General features: G+C 34.8%; 1 protein-coding gene across 3 annotated transcripts in view; it reads left to right on the top strand.

Annotated features, from left to right (window-relative positions):
• The window catches only part of LOC122038525 (endoribonuclease Dicer homolog 1-like), a 40285-nt gene extending 34758 nt beyond the window's left edge, over positions 1-5527 (top strand). For 2 of the 3 annotated variants that reach the window (XM_042598314.1, XM_042598316.1), the window contains exons 14-19: positions 2036-2661; positions 2906-3006; positions 3091-3284; positions 3380-4297; positions 4419-4583; positions 4720-5527. In XM_042598314.1, the coding sequence (XP_042454248.1) occupies positions 2036-2661; positions 2906-3006; positions 3091-3284; positions 3380-4297; positions 4419-4583; positions 4720-5274 (2559 nt within the window). In that variant the 3' untranslated portion in view covers positions 5275-5527. The remainder of the gene's footprint in view (positions 1-2035; positions 2662-2905; positions 3007-3090; positions 3285-3379; positions 4298-4418; positions 4584-4719) is intronic. The other variant, XM_042598315.1, reaches the window with a different exon arrangement.
• The last annotated feature ends 17313 nt before the right edge of the window (positions 5528-22840 follow it).

The raw sequence follows: 22840 nt of genomic DNA, 5'->3' as shown, positions 1-22840 counted from the left end.
ATAATCTTTTTTAATTGTTATATTTGCTGATTAAAAAAATAAAACTTAACTAATTATAGTGTTATATTACTTTATAATATTACTGTAATGGCTGGGTTTTTTACTTTTTGATGAATAATGTATGATGATAAGTAGGACAATTGTGAGAAACAAAAATAATTCTCAGATTGTGCCAGCCTTTGTTGTTAGGAAGTTTTAATCTTAATCAATTGTTGAAAGGGCTTTTCTATCTTGCAATTCACCTTGTAGATCTGAATCGACTCTTATATTGTTTCTAGAACAATTCAGTCTTTGAAATTTCCACAATACTGAAACTTGGACCAAATTAAATCTCTTTGTTCATGACCCCAAATGGTTTTGTTTTATGAGCTATATCAACTTTTTTTTTTGAAAAGATCCATGTAGAATTGATTAAAGAGTATCAGTTGCTTTTGCTCAGTCAGTAGAAAAGGGGACTTCGTTCACAAATTGAAGAGGAAATCTCTGTACACCGAAGAACCGAAGAAGACTCCATGTGACGTAGAAGAGGCATTCACACGTGCATCGCCTACTTCGTTGTGATGCATGTGTTTTTTGTCAGTCACGAAGATCCACAAATAGTGGGATTGGAGTAGTGGAAGGGGGATGTATTTTGGAGGGTTGATCTAGTGGTGGGCATCGACAGAAGTTGCCTACATTGGTGCTGCTAGTGAAGTCATACGCATTGTGCATGAGGATAAGTCAGCTCACTGGTAAAGGGCAGAAATGTGATTGCTACGAAAATGCTTAAGAAGATGCAATGAGTTGCAATTCTCCAGAGTGGTGGAAGTGCAACAACGATAAGCAATAGAGGTGTGAATGATAAGCCACAGGTGTTGCTTCTAGGAGTTAGCCAACCCCATTGGAGTGGGGTGGAGCTGTTGAGAGGCAAAGGGTATGGCGGTAGGCTAGTTGGAGATCTTAGGTTGGTAGCATGAGGTAATAGGTAGGACGATCTTGCATTGTGGCAATAAAGATGTGAATGTAAGACAATAGGTGAGGTGGTGGTGGTGGTGGAGGTGAGGTTGATTTGACAAAAGAAGGTGATAGAGTCGTGCGAGGAGGTAGTTGAGGAGATTACATGGTTTCCAAAATGGTGGTACACGTGATTTCTGTAGGATATAGGTGAGGTGAGAAGATGAGTGATAGAGGTTGAAATAAAGGTACCAACTGAGCTAGGCCACTTGACCTATCATTTTATGGGTCATGCTAAACACAACCCAGCCATCTACAAGCTGGGTTGTATCAAACTTGAGCCTAGCGAAAGGTTCAGGTCGAGCAACATATACACAACTCATAAGTTGGGTCAGGTATACAAGCCATGCCTCTCCCAACACAGTATCAGGCTTAGCCTAACCCGTGGGCTGAATGCGGCCCACCTAAATAAACTATTTATAAATGCGAGTTATTAATATTAAATATTTCTAATAATATTAATATTTATTTTACTTTTTTGAAAACTTCTATTAATTGTTTATTTTTTTAAAAAATATATTTTAAAACATAAATATTAAAAGAAAAAGGGTGTCCAGGCTTTGACTCTGCTTGATCTTGACTCAAATCGGGTTGTGGTCGTGCTAACACAACCTGATTTGAGTCAAGTCGTGCCTAACCCGACGAGGCACCTGGTTGGCTGAGGCTCTACTGGACTGCACCAACACAGGCATGATACAATGACATCTCCAAGGATGAACATAGAAGAGTGAACCTACAATCGAATATCAAGCTCCAACCCTAATAAAACTGAAAATAATTTAAAAATATTAAGCAATCCTATACCTGATAAAATGCAGGCAAACAAAGAAAGAAACTAAAGTAAAATAAACTTGAACTAAATTTTCCTACACTACAATTACCGTTTCAAAAATTATGTTAAATATCTTCTATATAAGAGGAGGATCTAACAACAAAAATTATTAAACTTCTATAAAATTTATTTTTTTTAAAAAAATTAAACTACTAATTCTCACTATTTGGCCTGAACTATTATTACTTAATCTTCTTTTTCTTTATCCAGCTGGCTGCACTGAAGAGCTTTCATGTTAGACTTATGAGCATTGTGCTCGATGTTGATGTTGATCCGTCGACTACTCCATGGGATCCTGCAAAGGCATATCTCTTTGTTCCCCTGATAGCTGAGAAATATCATAATCCTTTGGAAGGAATTGACTGGTGTTTGGTTGAGAAGATAGTGGAGACAAATTCATGGAATAATCCTCTTCAGAGAGCACGTCCTGATGTTTATCTTGGTACTAATGAGAGAACCTTGGGTGGAGATAGGAGGGAGTACGGATTTGGGAAATTACGTCATGGCATGGCTTTTTGTCACAAAGTTCACCCAACATATGGAATTAGAGGGGCTATTGCACAGTTTGATGTTGTGAAAGCTTCTGGATTGCTTCCAAGTCGAGACTCTATAGAACCCACAGATGTTTACCATTCCAAAGAAAAGCTGCAGTTGGCAGATTCTTGCATTGATGTACAAGATCTAGCTGGAAGGATTGTAACTGCTGCACATTCAGGGAAAAGGTTTTATGTGGATTCTGTTCGGTATGAAATGAATGCCGAAAATTCTTTCCCTAGGAAGGAAGGTTATCTTGGTCCACTGGAGTACAGCTCATATGCTGACTACTACAGACAGAAGTAAGATTCTGATCATATTTTAGTCTTTAACATATCTAGATCAGTCAAATATTATAGTATTTGATAAATACATATCAAGAGGGTATACATCTATCTAGCAATGGATAAATATCGTAGTATTTCCTCTTCAATCAAATTAGTGGTCTCAGTGCTATATAGGTTTTCTATACCAAAATTTTTAAGTGTGATTAATTTACATTTTGTTTCCTTGCATTCTGAAGCAGTTAGATTGTTGTATTTGCAGGTATGGGGTAGATTTGAGGCATAAGAAACAACCTCTTATAAGAGGTCGTGGAGTCTCCTATTGCAAGAATCTTCTATCGCCTCGATTTGAACATTCGGAGGGTATTGCTATAACTCATTTGCTTTTGCCTACATATCACACTTGCTATTCTTTATTTCTTATGAAAAAAATTGTGTTGTGACCAGAAGTTGAAAATGAAGAGAATTTAGACAAAACGTACTATGTGTATCTACCTCCAGAGCTATGTCTCATTCATCCACTCCCTGGTGCCCTTGTTCGGGGAGCGCAGAGGTTACCCTCTATTATGAGGAGAATTGAGAGTATGCTTCTGGCAGTTCAGCTGAAGGATATGATCAGATATCCTGTTCCTGCTATGAGGGTACTGTTTTGAGTTCACTTGTACATTTCATTTGCTCACTCTAATTAATTTCTCATGCTACATCTCTCAGCTGATGTGATCAATATCTTATACAGATATTAGAAGCTTTGACAGCTGCTTCATGTCAGGAGACCTTTTGCTATGAACGAGCAGAGCTACTTGGTGATGCATACCTAAAGTGGGTAGTTAGTATCTTTCTTTTCCTTAAGTACCCCCAGAAGCATGAGGGCCAACTTACAAGGATGAGGCAACAAATGGTTAGCAACATGGTTCTGTACCAGTATGCATTAAATAAAGGACTTCAATCGTATATCCAGGCTGATCGGTTTGCTCCATCTAGATGGGCTGCCCCTGGGGTTCTCCCTGTCTTTGATGAAGATAGTAAGGAAACAGAGTACTCCATTTTTGATGAGGAATGTCCTGCTGCTGAGACTGAGCCACAAAAGGATTTCTATGCTGATGATTGTATAGAAAATATGAGGGAAGATGGGGAAGTGGAGAGTGATTCAAGCTGCTACAGGGTTCTTTCTAGTAAAACTTTAGCTGATGTTGTTGAAGCATTGATTGGTGTGTATTATGTTGAAGGTGGGGAAAATGCTGCAAATCATCTCATGAGATGGATTGGTATTCAAGTGGATTTAGATCCCAAGGACTTTCCTTGCCCGAAGCCTTACAATATCCCTGAAAGCATAATGAGGAGTGTTGATTTTGAAGCAATAGAAGGTGCACTTAATGTGAAGTTTAAGGATAGGGGTTTGCTTGTTGAAGCCATAACACATGCATCTCGTCCCTCATCGGGTGTCTCTTGTTATCAACGACTTGAATTTGTTGGTGATGCTGTACTAGATCATCTAATTACAAAGCATCTATTTTTCACCTACACCAACTTGCCTCCTGGCCGTTTGACAGATTTGAGAGCTGCAGCTGTGAATAATGAGAACTTTGCACGTGTAGCAGTCAAGCACAAGCTGCACGCGTATCTACGTCATGGTTCAAGTGCTCTGGAAGCACAGGTTTCTTTATTTGCTCTCTTAATTTTTTTCATTTTACAATTTGAATAACAATTCTTTTGAAGCATAAGTTTGTAGAGAGTCTTCATACTAAAATAGTAAATTTATTGTGAATTGTTTCTAGATACGTGACTTCGTGAAAGATATTCAAGATGAGTTGTCAAAAGAAGGTTTTAACTATTTTGGGCTTGGAGATTGCAAGGCTCCCAAGGTACTTGGAGATATTGTCGAGTCTATTGCAGGTGCAATTTTTCTTGACAATGAACGTGATGCATTTATTGTCTGGAAGGTAATCTCTTATCGGTTTACAAAATCATTTTTCTATAATGTTCAACCCAATGGATGTCATCTTTACTAACATTATTTCCTGTTATTTTTATTATCATAATGATCTTTTCATTGATTTCTGCTTCATGGTATCATAGGTCTTCCAACCTTTGTTGCATCCTATGGTGACACCAGAAACCCTTCCCATGCATCCTGTAAGGGAACTTCAGGAACGCTGCCAACAACAGGCTGAAGGTTTAGAATACAAAGCGACACGCACAGGTAATATAGCTACTGTCGAAGTTTTCATTGATGGGGTTCAAATTGGAATAGCTCAAAACCCACAGAAGAAGATGGCACAAAAGTTAGCTGCAAGGAACGCACTAGTAGTTCTGAAGGAGAAAGAGGAAAATGCAATGACTAAAGATATGGACAATGGAGAGAAAAAAAATGGTGTTCAGATTTTCACCAGGCAAACCCTTAATGACATTTGTTTAAGACGGCAATGGCCTATGCCACAGTACCATTGTGTTAATGAAGGTGGTCCAGCTCATGCCAAAAGATTTGTTTATGCTGTTCGTGTTAATACATCCGATCGAGGCTGGACTGATGAATGCATTGGTGAGCCCATGCCTAGTGTAAAGAAGGCGAAGGATTCAGCAGCCACTCTTCTTCTTGAGCTTCTTAATAGATGTTACCCTGACAATAGGTAGGCATTGAGGAATATCCAAGATCAATCTTGCCTTACTTCAGTTGTTTTTTGTAGTGTTATTGATTCCTATTATCAAGCTTAATTTCCCAGAAGTTTATGTTCATCTGTTAGGATAAACAGCATTATTGTATTTCTTTTTTCTCAAGAAGTGAATGCCCTGAAAGTCCTTTTTAAGACTTAGTTATTCATGCAGCAGACACATGCATCATCGAACTTATTGTTTTTTTTATTTTACATAATTGTTTTAGCGCTGATATTTCCCTGGATTGTTCTTTGACAGCATTTTTCTGTCCAGAATAACGAAATTATTTGTTTTTTTTTTTCATATTTATTTATTCTTTTGGCGTGTATTTTGACTTGATCCAATCTCTATCAAAAAGGTCGTTTGTCTGGATTCCTGGGTTTCTTACATGGTAGATTTATTTGCTGCAGTCCTATTGAAAAAAACAAAGAAAGTGATGTCGTTGATTTAAACGGTTTAATATTATCGGTCATATAGTAAGATATAGATAAGTGGTAAGATATAGATAAGTAAATTATGAGAGATACTTTATTTAGCACTTCTTTGTATGATGGGATAAGATGTTTATTTATATATGTTGAGAATTAATTCTAAAATTTATTAAAATAAAATTAGATATCAATTACAATCCTAAAATTTATTAAAATAAACAATAGATATCATTTATTAAAATAAACATTAGATATCAATTACGCGCCAACTCATGAACATTACACTTTATCAATCTAATTAACTAGTCAAGTTGTCATTTCTTGCCATCTTAAAAGCCAGCAGGCAGTGCTTATATTATTTTGACCCTCTTATTAATGGAGAATCAAGTTAAGAGTCATAAATGAATTAAATATATTCATAAGCGAATTTGATCTGAGTTTATTTATATTCATTTAATATATAAATAATTTCTTAAATTAAATAAATAAATTTGACACATGATATAAACTTAAACACATGAGTTCAACTAGTTATTTATGAACAAAGATGGTGAATAATTTATTTTAGATTCTACTTGATTATCTCATCAGATAAATTTGAAAAACCTAAAATTAGGTTTACTGTCCTACATCAATTTAAAGGATCATATACGTAGTTCACGGTAGACGATTCAGTAGCAGGTGATTTTTTTTTCTACTCGTCTCTTGTCCATCTGATTCAATTATGCACTGTTTATCTTAAGTCAAAACAAGACGGATGTATATTTTAGTTAACTTTAATTGGGATCAAACTCCTCTTGTTTGTCGGACAAAAACGATCGGAGTCAAACGCTTTGAACTCACGATTCCGAAAGAAGGATCGGAGTCGATAAACAATCATAGTGTCGCACTGCAACGTCGCAATTTGATGTGAGCGACCTCCACTTTGGAACTTTATTTCTTTCCCTTGATGCAGATCAAAATATTTCAATTTGCCCTCTCAAATAAACAACGACAGCCCAACCTTTGTTGGAAAACGAATTGACCGACTAACTCACCCTATGCCAAATTGCGACTTAAGGACAAAATGCTTTTGATATTTTCATTTTTTTTATATTTAATTTTAATCGGGAAGGAATGAGATTTATTACGTAGCGATATAAATTACTTTTAAAAGTTTTATTTCATATTTTATCATTTTCTCCTCTTAAAGTTTAATATTTTATGGATAAAGTAGAGAAAAATCTCTAATCATAATGATAATTTTATATGCAGTCTTCCATCATAAAAAAATCTATTTCCATTCCCTGCATGTAAAGTATTACTTGTTTCAACTCCCTCAAGTAAATATTATTACCTAAATTACCCCTCAGATTTTTTTTTAGGTATAAAAAGTCTAAAAACGAGTATAATTCCGATTAAATTTAGCACTTTACACTAGAATCCAGTACTTTATATTAGAATCGACTATATTTTTTTATCAAAATTAACCCTCATATTTTTTCGGTACAAATAATCTAAAAATGAGTATAATTCCTATTAAATTCATCACATTAAACTAAAATTGAATATATTTTCTATTAAATTGAGCACAACTTTTTTCCTATTTAATATAATTCCTCATAAATTTAGCACCATTTACTATTTAAAAAAAATCTAGTATATTTTTCATTCGATTGAGTATCATTTAAAGAAAATCTAGTATATTTTCCATCCAATTGAAGTGAAAAAAGAATCGTATATTGAATTTAAGAGGAATTATACTGATTTTTGGATTTTTTATACCTAAAAATATCATGGGCAATTAGGTAAATATGTTTGATTAGGGAGTGAAAATAAAGATTTTTATGGATGAAGACTGCATGCAAAGATTTATTTATCAATAGGGGCTGCATGCAAATTTTCTCATATTTTATCTAAATCATACGCATTGCAACATTTTAGAATCCACATGGTGAAAAGTGGATGATACATGTCATATCAAATTGATCCAGAAGATACTGTAATAATTAAAATCAAGATGATGTGATAGACAAAATCAAAATAGATGAGCATTCTACACTTGATTTTGTTGATCATCTGGCCTCAGAGTTATCAGATCTTGCCCGTGCGACCCCATAGCATAACGTCCAGATAAGGACAATCGGATGTGAACTTGGTTGAATATAAGGATTTTAGGGTTTTACTCAAAAAATAAAAAATAGTGTGTTCAGTCAGTTAATAGCCGACCGAGTTCAAGGAAAGCAAGTCGGGCAAAGGGTCGACCAGGCTTAGCAACACTTAACCTCACAAAAATATAAAGCCGGTCGGATAAAGGCCTATCGAACATAAGACTGTCTGTGTAAGCCCGGCCGGATAAGGATCGAGCGGGTTTAAAGACACTTAGCTTTATAAAAGTCTTAGCATAAGATCGACCAGATGAAGGCCGATCAAACACAAAGCTATTTATGTATGTCCGGCCGGGTAAAGACTGGGCGGGTTTAAAGACATTTGGCCTTATAAAAAGTCTTAGTATAAGACTGACCGGATAAAGGCCGATCGAGCACAAGACTATTTGTACATACTTAGCCGAGCAAAGACTGTGCGAGCTTAAAGATACTTGGTTTCATACAAGTCTTAGTATAAGATCAGCTGGATGAAGGTCGATCGAATACAAGGCTATTTGTATATACACGGCCGGATAAAGACCGGGCGGGCCTAAAGACACTTGGCCTTATAAAGCTCTTAGTATAAGATTGGTCTGACGAGGGTCAATTAAACACAAGAATCTCCGTGTACGCCCGACCTGGTAAAGATCAAGCTGGCTTAAAGACACTATCCTTAGAAAACTTTGCATATTCACTCGGTCAGACACAGGTTGACCGAGTTTTAGTTACTTAATGTCATCTTGTCTCTAAAATAAATCTTGACGTAATCTACCATACAACTTCTTGAATGAACCTTTGGCAGGGCACTATATTAGAACAGATCCCTATACTATTTAACATACGATAGGGCAGATTGATATAATGACAAGCAATACGGTCAGTCTTATGGACTGGCTAGATACTATAACAGAATACAATGGCAAGCAATATAGCCAGCCTTATGGACCGACCGAGATACTATGATAGAATATAATGACAAACATATGACCGACATTCCAGATTAACCGAGATATATGCAACAGACAAACAACCGACAATATTTTAACAACCTTACATAATTGTCGGGGAATATTCTTTTGGAAACTCCTCTGGAGTTTATCTGATTTTTCATCGATGATTCATCTATAACGACATCCCCCCTTTAATGACTTCAGAAAAGTTTAGTTATAAATGATAAAAAGATGTACATTTGTGGATATACAAAAGATTCCTTGGAAGCTCTTTAAGGAACTACCTAACAAACTCTGACGCATAAAGCCATCTCATGGTCACATAGATCATGAGAGGTGGTATAAAAGAGGGTCCTCTCTGTTGACAAGGTACGTAATTTTCTTATCTGCAACCTTCATTCGCACATCCACTATTGTTCTTTTTCTTCCACTTGTAAGAAAACTGTACTTACTTGAATGTCGGAGGATCTTATCAGAGATCCCTTCCCTGATCTTTAATCATTAATGTTTCTTTGGATTGACTGATTATGTAAAATATCATTGAGGAGCTTCATTTCAAATCGAAGAATCAATTATTTATAAACAAATTATCCACGTAAATTAGTAGGTCATCTTTTTAATATTCAGATAGGATAGGTGGAAAAACTAATAACTCTGTTTTTCTCTTGAACTACCACCAGCCCTCCCAAAAGCATTTTCGATTTATCATTTTGGAAAAAAGTATATACATATATATTTTAGATCATGCCTAATTTTGAATGAGTATTACAATTGTCAATTGTCAATTGTCAGGTGAAGTGACATTTTTATTTGCACATATTTTTCGGTCTTAGACACAATAATCACGTGTAGTCTTTTTATAAAGTTTAATAAAAAATGAAGAGTATTGCGTGTGGTACAAGTAGAGTTTCTACACAAACGGCCGAGAGAGTTGTTAGGCGTCGTTTTGCTTTTATTTTGTTTAATGACAGCTAGAGAGAGCAGCGCAAGTAAAGACAGCTCCTCGATGTGGCAATTAATATGATGCATGCATCAACTTCATCTGCATCTCCTTCCTCACGTTTGTTTCTTCGCACGCTTCGTTGTCATTGGGACATACATACATTTTTTTTTTCCCGTGATTGGCTATGCATGGATGGACCCACCTAATTTGATTTCTTGGATGAACCAATATAAGCAATGGGCAGCCTGCTGCGCATGAAGTTTCCATGTCCCCCGTCCCGGTCCCGGAAAATTAAAGACCTATTATATGTATACCTTACTTGTCACTTTTAAGCTACAGTTCGATAGTAATTTTATGGTTGGGCTAATACTCTCCTTAAATGTATTTAAAACACTGGTTAATAGATTTGTTGGGAAGAACTGGAATGCATCAATGAAGATTAAAAGCCTATTTCCATAGGGAGGTTGACTCGATTGAGCCAAAGATGTGAATAGACGACAAAAAAAAAAAAGTTAAACAAAGAAGAAAATAGACAATGCTACTGACAAATTAACTCACCTCGTCGAGATCTTGCTTTAATGCTCACTCGATAACACTAATGTTCCTGTTTTGCTTTGTATTGTGCTACTTTACTCGTACTTTTTAGCTCAATTGCTCATTTGATTAGCATCTTCTTCGATAGAGATGATGACTTTTACACCTTGCTTGAGAATAGAGTCTCTTATGATAGATTTTGATATATGGATGAGCGTAAATAAAAGATTTTGAGATTTTGATTGATGGAGGTGATGAAACAATCAACTTAGAAAAAAAAAATTCCAAGAAAAATGCAAAGGCTATCATCACTCTACAATGTCGAAACCATTTCAAAATGCAAAGGAGCTATGAGAAACAAATCATTAAATTGCATCAAGGAACATTCAACTCTATGGTAGCAAGAGGGACCTATTGATGAATGAATTATAAAACTTCGAGATGCAAGAAAGAGAGCCCATGAATTACATTCATGGATGATTCAAGAAAATCTATAATGGTTTGATTGTACTTAGAGAGGAAATTGTCAATCATGATTGGTACATTTTACTCTGAAGATATTCTTTAGGACAATATTCTTGACTTCAATAGAGGATGCCTACAAAATATCAAGAACCTTAAAAATTCCTTTTAGATGACCATTTTTTAACCAAATGAAGCTCTATGAAGAGTCAAATTGAATTTCAAAGGAGACCAAAGAAGAGGTAGCTAGCGCTTGTGACATAAGAAGAAGGTGACAAAGATAGTTTGCCACCATCATCATCATTATCATCTTCGTCATTAGATAACAATGACGATATCCATACAACTCACATGAATTAGAAGACAATAAAAAAGAATAAGAACTTGAACATTAGTGAAATCCAAAAAATGATCAAAAATAGGGGGAAAATAAAAAGTAATAATACTTCAATTGTCATAAGGAACTTTTAGATTAAATTTCCTTTGTTGAAGAAGGAGACATCATTAGGGCGATATTGAATTAATGATAAATCTAGAAAAAAAAGATCCAAGAGGTGCAACCACTTAACTTTACTGGTAATTTCTAGTGATAACAACTTAACAAGGAGATAAGAACAAATAAAAAAAAGCAACAAATGAAAGCAACCATAAAGTAAATTCTCTTCTGTAGATAAATTATTTTTTATAATTTTTAATTAACCAAATCTTTGGTTTAAAACTAGGTTAAAGACAAAGCACTAGCAACTCAATTAATCCCAACTTATTTTAGGATCTTAAATCTATCATTTCATCCTTTTAAATTGGGTTAGGTTGCATCGATGAATACGGAAAGATGATTTGGCATATCAATTAGAATCTCCTCATGCCATGTGTTATTCGTGATACATATTTTTAATTGCTCTAGGTGAATATTATGCTTTTGATTCATTATCATTCTATAATTAATGAATTATGACAGAAATCATATGCTTATACTCCATGTTACATGCTATTTGATTGAACATATATCTCTCACACACATATGCTGAGCTCTGCATGTCGCACATCCTGTGAGCATTTATTTCTTTTTTTCGTTTTGAATTTTTTTTTAGATTAAGACTATTACTCAATCCCTAAATCCTAAAAATAAAATCTGATTAACATAACCAGTTGCTTAAAAAAATAAACAAGAAAATTTAAAAAAAAGGTTACACTCCTACTGTATAGTTTCTATAGGTCATTAAGATAAATTTGAAAGTATCTGTAATAAATGACTTAGTAGTTCAACATCCTAAATTTATCATCCCATCAAAGGAAAATACATTATAATACACCGTAACTAAGAATCAAACTATGTATATTTAAGAAATTGGGCAGCAGGTGTATAAAAATTATGGTGGCAAAAGGTGAATACGCTTGCCCCTAGCACCCCCGCCAATCTGTCTCAAGGTTAACATGGAGGAGGTAAATCACGGGCGGCTACTAGCCTTTGAAATAATGACTAACACATAAGGGAAGTATTTACCTTAATTTTATCAAAATTTGCACCCCAGATTTCATGATGACAATATCTTATACGTTAATCATGATAAAGCACATGCATGATATTTGGCTCATAATCTACGATAATTTAATACTGTGATTATGGAATCATTATATTGTAATTGCTCAACTATGTTTTGGACACATGTAATTCATTCATATAAATATCGTTCAATGTTCACCCAAAAAAAATATCAATCTAGTTCAATACTTAGAATTGACAGCTCATCTTAGTGACACCTACATTTTAACAAGTTTCTTCATCGTAACAAACACAACAACTCAATACACTAAGGCACTTAATTTTTTAGGATTTTATTTTAAAAATTCTTTTCCGAGATGATATAGTTTTATTTTCTTCTCTTACATCTTATCTTTTTAATAATTAGTACATAGTTTGATAATCTTTATATGATGCACTATTTTAGAAAATTAGATTCCTAGAGCTTATAAAATAAAATTAACATATTAAAAAAATCTGCATAGATGATTAGAGCTAAATTATTTTTAAAAATAATTTCTCAAAGTGATTTAATATAAATAGAATAAAGATCTTATTTTTAAAAACAGATTTAAAGTATGCAAAAAATTAAAATAAAACTTAAAATTGGAAAAAATAATTTGAATAATAAACTAAAATTAAGCAATATGAAAATAAATGAAAATATATAAAATAATGATGATAATTAAATTAAAAAAATTGTAAAGTGAGTGTAAAAATGCCAAAAGGTAATATACATAAATAATATTATAAAATAACAATGTTACTAATAATTGACACAATATAAAATTGAATTGTTCTCAATGCCAAGAAGACTGGAGCAATTCAAAAATTAGTAAATTTCCAAAGGAGGTACTTCAAGTTTGGTTTTACCCAAAAGGTGTATCCAATTTTCATTCTTCTCAAAAGACATACTTGATTACAATTTTATCCCTATAACAATTATTAACTTTTTTTTTTCTTCACTTTCCTCTCTCTCTCTCTCATTTGTAAGCAATATTTAATCTTTCTCTTTCCTCTCTCTTAGTTTTTCTCTTTTCTCTTTCCTCTCAAATTAATTTATATTTTAATTAACACTCTAAATTTGTTTAATTTTAATTTTGAAACTTTAATGAATTTTTATAAAATATAAAAAAAATAATAAAATATCTAAATAATTTTTCTATTGTTTAATATCTTCCATTTTTAATATCTAATTATAAAAGAATAATAAACTAAAATTAATGAGATTTCATTAATACAAAGAAATAATAAAATAAAATAAAAATTACTTTGTTGCTGGTCTTCAAAAATCAATACCACAACTTAAATATCAACATCACTCTGGTGCTAATTTTTGAAAAATAGCACCACAGTATCATGAAAATTTTAAATAATTTTGAGCATTACTGGGAGGAACTTAAAATAGTAAATAATGGCTTATTTGAATTCAGATTCACTTAATAAACATATAGGAGTTGGAATGAGTTCGATTAAAGCTCTTTAGATTCATCAATGGATTTTGACCAAAATTCACTGATGGACTTAGGAGACTCGGATTTCTAAAAATTTAAAATGAGATGGAAGAGGTGAGTGTGTAGAAGGGAGATATGGTGAGAAATCCTGATCATGAGTCTCCTACACGAAGTTATAGATCCATGTCAATTGGCACAAAGTCTAAAATGTTTTAGTCCTTCTGAGCAATGCTGGGAATCTTTTACAATGATAACGGAGGGTACCCTTGTACTCTTGGGCACTACAAAAACCTACAGGAATTGGAATGAGTCTGATTAGAGCTCTCTAGTTCCATCAATAAATTTTGATCAAAATCTAATGATAGACCTAGATAACTTGGATTTATGAATTTTTGTAATGAGATGGAAATGTGGAGTGTATAGAAGGCAGATATGTTGAGAAGTTTTGGTTATGAGTCTCCAATATTAAGTTATAGGCCCGTGTCAATTTACACAAAGCCTAAAACTTTCTAAACCTTCTGAGCAATGTTGAGAATCTTTTACGATAATAACGGAGGGGCACCTTTGGACTCTAGGGAACTATAAAAAGCTACAGGAGTTGGAGTGAGTCCAATCAGAGATCTCTAAGTTCATCAATGAATTTTGATCGAAACTCATTGATGGACATAGATGACTTGGATTTCTAAAATTTTACAATGAGATAGAAGTGTAGAATGTGTAAAAGGTATATATGGTGTCCAATCCTAGTTCTAATACATGTAGACGAAATTATGATTGCGTGCCGACTAGCACAGATTGTGGTGCTAGTTTCCGATGACCAACACCATTGTGGTGTTGGTATTCAGAAACTAGCACCACAATGTTGATTGTAGATGAAGCATGTGAGAAGTGGTAGCCCTCTCGATGGTGTTCTCAGCCCCGAGAGGGTCGCAATAACAAGCTTCTACATGTGAAAAGCATGTAACATTCCTTAAATAACCTATTCGTTAATTAAGATCGACTGTATTAAATATTCATATATATACTCATGCATTTTATCTAGAATAAATTATGATCTTCATCTCTTTCAAGTTTATAGCTGGAAGAAAAAACAATGGAGGCAAGGGGGATCGTTGAGTGGTATGCTTACGTTTCCATTTCTTGGATATGGCAAGTGGTGTGGTGGTGGTAGAGCTTTTTGTTCTTCCCGCTAGCCTGCTGCTATAACGACGGTGGAGGCAACAATGAGTGCTGCTGCAGAAGCTCACCGTCATGCTCCTCTTTGCAACCGAGAATGCCATCGAATGGGTTGCTGCTTCTCACATGCTTCACCCACAACCAGCACCACAGTCTATGCTAGTTGGCACACGATCATAACTTTGCCTACGTGTATTGGGATTAGGATTGGATACTATATATACCTTCTACATACTCCATACTTCCATCTCATTATAAAATTTTAGAAATTCAAGTCGTCTAGGTTCATTAATGAGTTTCGGTCAAAACTCATTGATGGACTTAGAGAGCTTTGATCAGACTCATTCCAACTCTTATAGGTTTCTATAGTTCCCTGGAGTCCAAGGGTGCCCTCTATTATCATCGTAAAAGATTCTCTACATTGCTCAGAAGCTTTAGAAAGTTTCAGACTTTGAGCAAATTGACACAGGTCTATAATTTCATGCAGGAGACTCAGAACTAAGATTTCTCACCTTATCTACTTTCTACACACTCTACACACTCTACACTTTCATCTCATTACAAAAATTTAAAAATCTAAGTCTATCAATGGGTTTTAGTCAAAACTCATTGATTGACCTAGAGATTTCTGATCGGACTCATTTCAACTCCTATAGGTTTCTATAATACCTTAGAGTCCAAGGGTGCCCTACGTTATCATTATAAAAGATTCTCAATATTGCTCAAAAGGTTTAGAAAGTTTCAAACTTTGTGCCAATTGACATAGGTCTATAACTTCGTGTAAGAGACTTAGGACTAGGATTTCTCACCATATCTTTTTTCTACACACTCACCTCTTCAATCTCATTTCAAATTTTTAGAAATTCGAGTTCCATAGTATTATTACAGGAATCATCAGATGATCAAACCTAAGTTTTGATAATGGCAAAGAGTTTAAAGTTAAGACTTATTGTTGTTCTAACAAATTTGATTAAATGTGCAGAAAAGTCCTAAGTAAGCTTAGGTAAGCTAAAAGTACTAGTGAATACTAGGCAGGTGGAAAGCTCTAGTTGCGGCTAGGCAAGAAAGTTTTGACCTGTGGGATTGGGTGAATTCTTGGCAAATTGAAGAAATTGGACAAAAATCCTAGGGTCGAGGACACTAGGTGAAAGTCTTGGGGGTTGCAGACACTAGGCGGAAGATTGGACGGGTCAAGATTCAGACGTTCAACGAAAATTCTTAAAAGTCTCGGATGTTGAACAAAAGTCCAAACTGTAGGATCGTTGCGCTAGAGGGGGAGGGGGATGAATAGCGCTCGTGACTTTCATGTTTGTTTAAAACTTTCAAGAGATAAGCGGCAGCGGAATAAAGAAAAGAAAATGCAATACTAAAAGGCTAAGATTTACTTAGTTCAGAGCTTGTGACGACTCCTACTCCAAGGCCCGCACTCGTTGAGTGCTTTCGATGGACAATCACTATCAGTTCCAAATAGTACAAGTAGAGATTTACAACTTTTAAAGAACTAAAATAATTTAAATGTACCGACAATCTACAGATTTGAAGAATTGAGCCTTCGATCGTCGGAGCAACGTTTAGGCGTCATGGAAGTGTTTTCTAAGTAGCGCTCAAGAGCGGAAGATGATTGGAATGATGTTATGAAGTTGATAGTCGAAGCCTTATTTTACTTGTCCGGGGTGCCTGGATCTCCTCCTGGGCGCCTGGACTGTGCTAACGTGGTGAACTCTCATCAAAACTTTGTCCCTGAAATTTATCCATGTCCGAGCACCCGGACCCCCTCCGGACGCCTGGACCGCTGATGTGGGTCGGCTAGTCATCACGGTCTAGCTCAGCATGTCGATCAAATTTCGATTGTCCGGGCGCCAGGAGCACCTCCGAGCCCTTGGACTGCCAGGGTGCTTGGACAGGCACCCACCTGGGCTTCTTCTGTGATGAAAGATGTCCGGGTACTCGGAACAACTCCGGATGCCTGAACTCCAAGCGCTTAGATCACCATTTTTGCCAAGTCTTTTTTTATGAAAAATAGGGTTAGTGCAGCCAATAATATAAAGAATGATAAGTTTTGACAGCCTTTAGACTGTTTGGTCATGACTTTGAGTTTCACTGAAATTCTAGGTCGGACCGACACCTACTGTTCCCTCTTCGGGGAATGTGTCCTCACCTACTCCTCTCAAGAAAAATTACTTTTGCCAGACTAGTCCTCTAGATCATTTGGACTTTTTGTTTAGCGTTCGAGACATCAGGACTTCATGCTGGACGTCCGCTCCTCGACCCATTCAGTCTTCCACCTGGTGTCTGCGACCCCTAGAGGTTTCTCCTAGCATTCTCGACTCTAGGATTTTACCCAACATCCTTAGCCCGCTAAGACTTTGCCTAGTCCCCTAGACTAGAACTTTATTGTCTAATTGTAGCTAGGACTTTCCACTTGTCTAGTGTCAACTAGGACTTTTCTTTGCCTAAGATTACTTAGAACTTTTCTGCACACTCAGTTTAACTTGTTAAAATAACAACACAGCTTAACTTTAAATTTTTACCAATATTAAATACAAGTTTGGTTAGCTGGTGTCTCCATCACCAACAATCTCTCCCCTTTTGATTTATGATAATATAGTTCAAAGTTAAGTAAAAACATAAAAATAGTAAGGCATGTAGAACAAATAACAAGTTTCAAGGTAAAAATAAAATGTTGCTCACTTCCCTTTAAGTATTATTTTTTCTCAAAATAAAGCATTTTTACTTTCCTTTTAACCTCTTTCTCCCTCTTTGACATAAATAAAAAACAACTACTAAATAGAGAGAAAAGTTGTTAAATTAAAATAATACTTTAAATTTGAAAAGTTAAAATTTTAATTAGTTCCCTCTTGAAAGTAGCACTTAACTTTCTTTTCAAAAAAGAGTTTCTTTAAAAAAAACTTAGCCAAATACTTAGTTTTAAAAAAAAAAATCTTTGAAAAAAAACTTAGCTAAATACTTAACTTTGAAAAGGATTTCTTTTAAAAAATACTTAATTAGCTTTGAAAAGGATTTCTTACTTATCTAAATACTTAACTTTGAAAATATTTTTTTTATAAAAAAGCTTATTTAAATGCATAGCTTTAAAAACAATTATTTTAAAAATTTGAAGAAGTAATTAATTTTGAAAGAACTTAACTTATAAACTTTCTTTTGAAATATAACCCTCAAAAAACTTAATTTTTGAAAATATTTAATTTTTTAAAAAAATTAACACCCTATTTCTCTCCCTCTTAAAAAGTTTAAGTAATTTATAAGAGACAATAGGCATAAATAATTTAATTAATACCTTGATTAATACATTGATTAATGACTATGATCTTAGAGTCCAAGCATGCAAAAATAAGTTTAATAATCATTTATTTTCCTGATTTTCTATCTCACCCAGTTTATGTTATTAAACATACTTAGCTTATGAGTTTGTGTGAGATAGAGTTAAGTTAATTTTAAGTTTGAGAACATTGTCTCTAACTTTGAAAAATATTTAAGTTTAAATTTTAAAAGAGATTTAAGTATGGATTATTAAATATATTAAATTTTCAATTTTAAAAATGTTTAAGTTTTAATTTTAAAAAATATTTAAGTTTTAATTTTGAAGAATATTAAGTTTCAATTTCAATTTTGAAAAATATATAAGTTTTAATTTTGAAAAATATTTTAAAAATATTTAAGTTTTTTAAAAAATTTAAGTTTGAATTTTGGAAAATATTTAAGTTTGAATTTTATTTAGAAATTAATTAAAATTTAAAAATTAATTTTAATTTAAAATTTAATTAATATTTAAAAATAAGTAAGATTTTGAAATTTATTAAAATTTGAAAATGAATATTTAAAAATTAATTTTTGAAGGCTAAATTAAGTTTAATTTGATTCGATTTAAGTTTGGTTAAGGTTAACTAATTTTTATTTTAAATCTAAATTCATCTCACCCTTTTCTAGATTGTCAATTAGGGACCCTTATAAGTTTTATAAGATGATTATTTTATCTTCAATTTATATTTAAATCTAAGAATTGATTTACATTTGAGTTAGACTAAGGTTTAACAGATAGTGAATTAAACATTAATTTCAATAATTGATTTCTAAACTGTGATGAGATACTAGGCCTCCTTAGGTATTGGAGCAACAACTACTTCTAGACAAAGCATTTTGAATATTTAATTTTCTTTCTAAAAATCCAAGGTCTAACTAGCCAAGTGTTGATCAAGCCTAAGTCCTTTTCTACCCTAAGCTAAGCATGAATAGAGAAAACAGTAAATCAAACATGTCTAGTTAATAACAAAAATAATTTTATTATTGGCCCCCTAGATCATAGCTTCGATAAGATCTATCAAGATAATGGATTTCATCCTTGGGGATCTAATATTGATTGAGTCCAATTTGATTAATTAGGTTAGACTTAGAGACCCATGCTCGAACTAATTTTCTATTTAGTTGATTCACTAAGGATAAGTATGATTTGAATCGATGTTTGGCCTTATATCCGAGTCCGGATTGGCTGTATACAACTCTTTGTTTCCCAAGAATTAGGTCAAGGTTCTTGGAATCTAAGGTGAATCGTTCCAATGTTTCCTTAAGTTCTTTAACTTGAGTTCTCAGATTAGAATTTTCTTTCTCAAGTTGGACTTGAGTTGGAGTTCCAATTTGGCTTCGCAATTAATAAACTTGGGCTAGTCTTTTTCTTGAGGGTTTTGACCTCCTCTTGGAGTGACTTGATCCGGAGGTTAGATTTGGCCAACTTTCTAGATAAGTAAGAAATTAAATTATGTGATCTAATTTAAAAAGTACTTATAGTGAATTAGGAACCTTCTGAACCGGATACGGATTCGTGCCCTTGCTCGGACTCAACTTATGATTTTTCTCGGACTCAGATTCAGTCTCGGCAACATGAGCTTGTACCGGTAGTGCCAATAAGCTTGGTTGAGTTTGTTCGTCTTCGTCTGACTCTTCCAATGGCTAAAACCACGTTGCCTTCAATGGCTTCTTCCTTGCTTCATGTTTGGGCACTCTGGCTTGTAGTGTCCCTTCTTTTTGCAGTCGAAGCAAGTAACTTCGGATTTAGCCTTCGTGTTCGACTGAGTCACTTTCTTGATCTCTCGCTTGGTGAAGCCCCTCTCTTTCTTGTTTAGTTTCCGAACTAGTTTCACGAGTTCGGAGGTAATTTCGTCATCTTCTTCCGAGTCAGATTTGCCTTAAGACTCATGTTCAATTTTGTACTTCTTTCTAGACTTCTTTGTCTTGCTTGTACCTGCAGCTAACGCAATACCTTTCTCGACCGGAAGTACATTAGTTTGTTCGTGAAGTTTAAATTTAAAAAATAATTCATCTAACCTAATTAAAGAGTGATCCTTAGAAACTTTATAAGCATCCACCATGAATGCCCACAAAGTGTTCCTTGAAAAAGCGGTAGTGGAATAAAGAAAAGAAAACACAATGCTAACAAGGACAAGATTTACTTGGTTCAGAGCCTGTGACGACTCTTACTACAAGATCTCCACTCGTTAAATGCTTTTAATAGGCAATCACTATCAGCTCGAAATAGTACAAGTAGAGCATTTACAACTTTTGAAGAACTAAAATAATTTAAATGTACCGATGATATACAGATTTGAAGAATCAAGCCTTCGGTCATCAAAGCAGTGTTTGGGCGTCGTAGAAGTATTTTCTAAGCAACGTGTAAGAGCGGAAGATGATTGGAATAATGTTATGAAATTACTGGTCAAAGCCTTCTTTTATAGCCCTATTCGGACACCTGGATCCCCTCCCGGGTGTCTGGACTGTGCTCACGTGGTGAGCTCTCGTCAAAACTTCATCCCTGAAGTTTATCCACGTTTGGGCACCTAGACCCCCTCTGGGCGCTTGGACTGCTGACGTGGGTCGGCCAATTGTCGTGCTCCAGCTCAACATGTCAATCAAATTTTGACTGTCCAGGCTCCTGGAGTACCTCCGAGAGCCTGGACCGCCAGGGTGCTTGGACAGACACCTGCTCGAGCTTCTTCTACGATCAAAGTTGTTTGGGCACCCAAAATAGCTCCATGCGCTCGAACTGCGAGACCCGGACATCCTTCGGGCACTTGGACCACCATTTTTGCCAAGTTTTTTTTTTTTTACAAGATAGGGTTAGTGTAGGCAATAATATATAAAAATCATAAGTTTTGACAGTCTTCGGACTGTTTGGTCTTAACTTCGAGTTTCGCTAAAACTCTAGGTCAGACAGACATCTACTGTTCCCTCTTTGAGGAATGCGTTCTCACCTACTTCTCTCAAGAGAAATTACCTTTTGCCAGACCGGTCCTCCACACCGTCTGGACTTTTTGCTCAGTGTCCGAGACATCAGGACTTCATGTTGGACGCCCGCTCCTTGACCCGTCTAGTCTTCCACCTGGTGTATACGACCCTTAGGATTCCCACATAGGGTCCTCGACTCTAGGATTTCACCCAACATCTTCAATTTGCAAGACTTTATCCAGTCATCTGGATTAGGACTTTATTACCTAATCGTAGCTAGGACTTTCTATCCGTCTAATCTTAATTTGAATGAAATAGTTAGTTAATTTCATTATTTAATTTTTAAAATGTAAAATTTGAAATTTGTATCAGATTATTTTCTTACTTTGATATATTTTGAAAATGTGTTTTTTCCCTTAAAAAATATAAAATTTTGTTTTTGTCGGTTTAGACTTCCACGACAGAAATCTTATCCCATTGGAGTGGTCCACTTTAATTTCGCTTGAAGAAGAGGAAAAACAGTGTCAGTCATCCTTTCGTCAGTAACCTTGATGAAACTATCGATGTAATAATATTTCTCCATGAGCGAGGATCATCTTCATGGAAACTTCTGATATATACGACGGGGAGAGTTGCCGTCGTTTATATGCTACCACGTGTTGGTTGGAATTCTGTTTAGCTTTCTCTCTTCTTCTACTTTGATTTCAGCTGATCAATCAGTTCACGCAATTGTTCGTCAGTCAACGCACGCCACCCAGTGAACTAATTATAGATCCAACTGTTCATAAATTCAGCAGAGGCCGCCTTATTCGCCCTAAAAAGAAGCAACACCGAAACTCCTACTTTGCATTATATTAATGCCTCAGGGATTTGATTATAACCAAAGCAAAAGATGGAGAACGGAAAGAAATTAAAGGAGAATCAATAATAATTAAATCATAAAGAAAAAAATAGATAGATATAGCCAACCTGATTACACTTTACACCCAGTCATCATCACTGTCACGTCTGTCACACTTGATCAGATGGAAGTTTCCAAGTTATTTAACGAGAGATACCCAGGCGACCGGCAGTGTGGTGCATCCATGACCCTGCCCCATTACGTATTGTGGCATATAAATAAATGAATAAACGTCCGAAATTGAAAGTTACGTTGATGAACTACTAACTCAGCAGATGAAGTGTCACTGTCCTTTGGAGGACATGTTACAGTGTCTTTATTCATCAACTGAGTTCCATTTAAATAATTTATCTGGTTGGTGGAGTGGGCCAGCCATGTTAGTGAATTAATTAGTTTGACGATTGCATCTTCCTCTAGGCGTCGGTATATATGCGGGCATATGTAGCATATGCCCTTAATCAACCAACGTGCATGGGTCCGGTGATCATGGCTGTGCCTGTGTTCCGTCTTTTATGTGCGGGACAAGGCATATAATAAATAAAGAAATGGGCTAAAGAGAAAGAGCAGTGATTAATTAATATTCCTGTACGTGCTGCAAAAGGTAGGAGGGAGGAGGGCATAAAGCTTCAGTTTACTTTTCTTTTTGTTTTCTTTTCATTTCTTTTGTAATATGAGTGATGTATAATGGGACCATGCTTGTTTGGCTGTTGTGTAATGGCTTCTTCAATTAGATTAGAAACACGGTGACAGTAAAAAGTGAATACATTTGCTCTCAATGTTTTCATTAATTTATCTTAGGATTAATACGG

The sequence above is a fragment of the Zingiber officinale genome, chromosome 1A, assembly GCF_018446385.1.
Source record: "Zingiber officinale cultivar Zhangliang chromosome 1A, Zo_v1.1, whole genome shotgun sequence".
NCBI classification, from domain to species: domain Eukaryota; kingdom Viridiplantae; phylum Streptophyta; class Magnoliopsida; order Zingiberales; family Zingiberaceae; genus Zingiber; species Zingiber officinale.
This window is presented reverse-complemented; position numbering and strand designations above follow the sequence as displayed.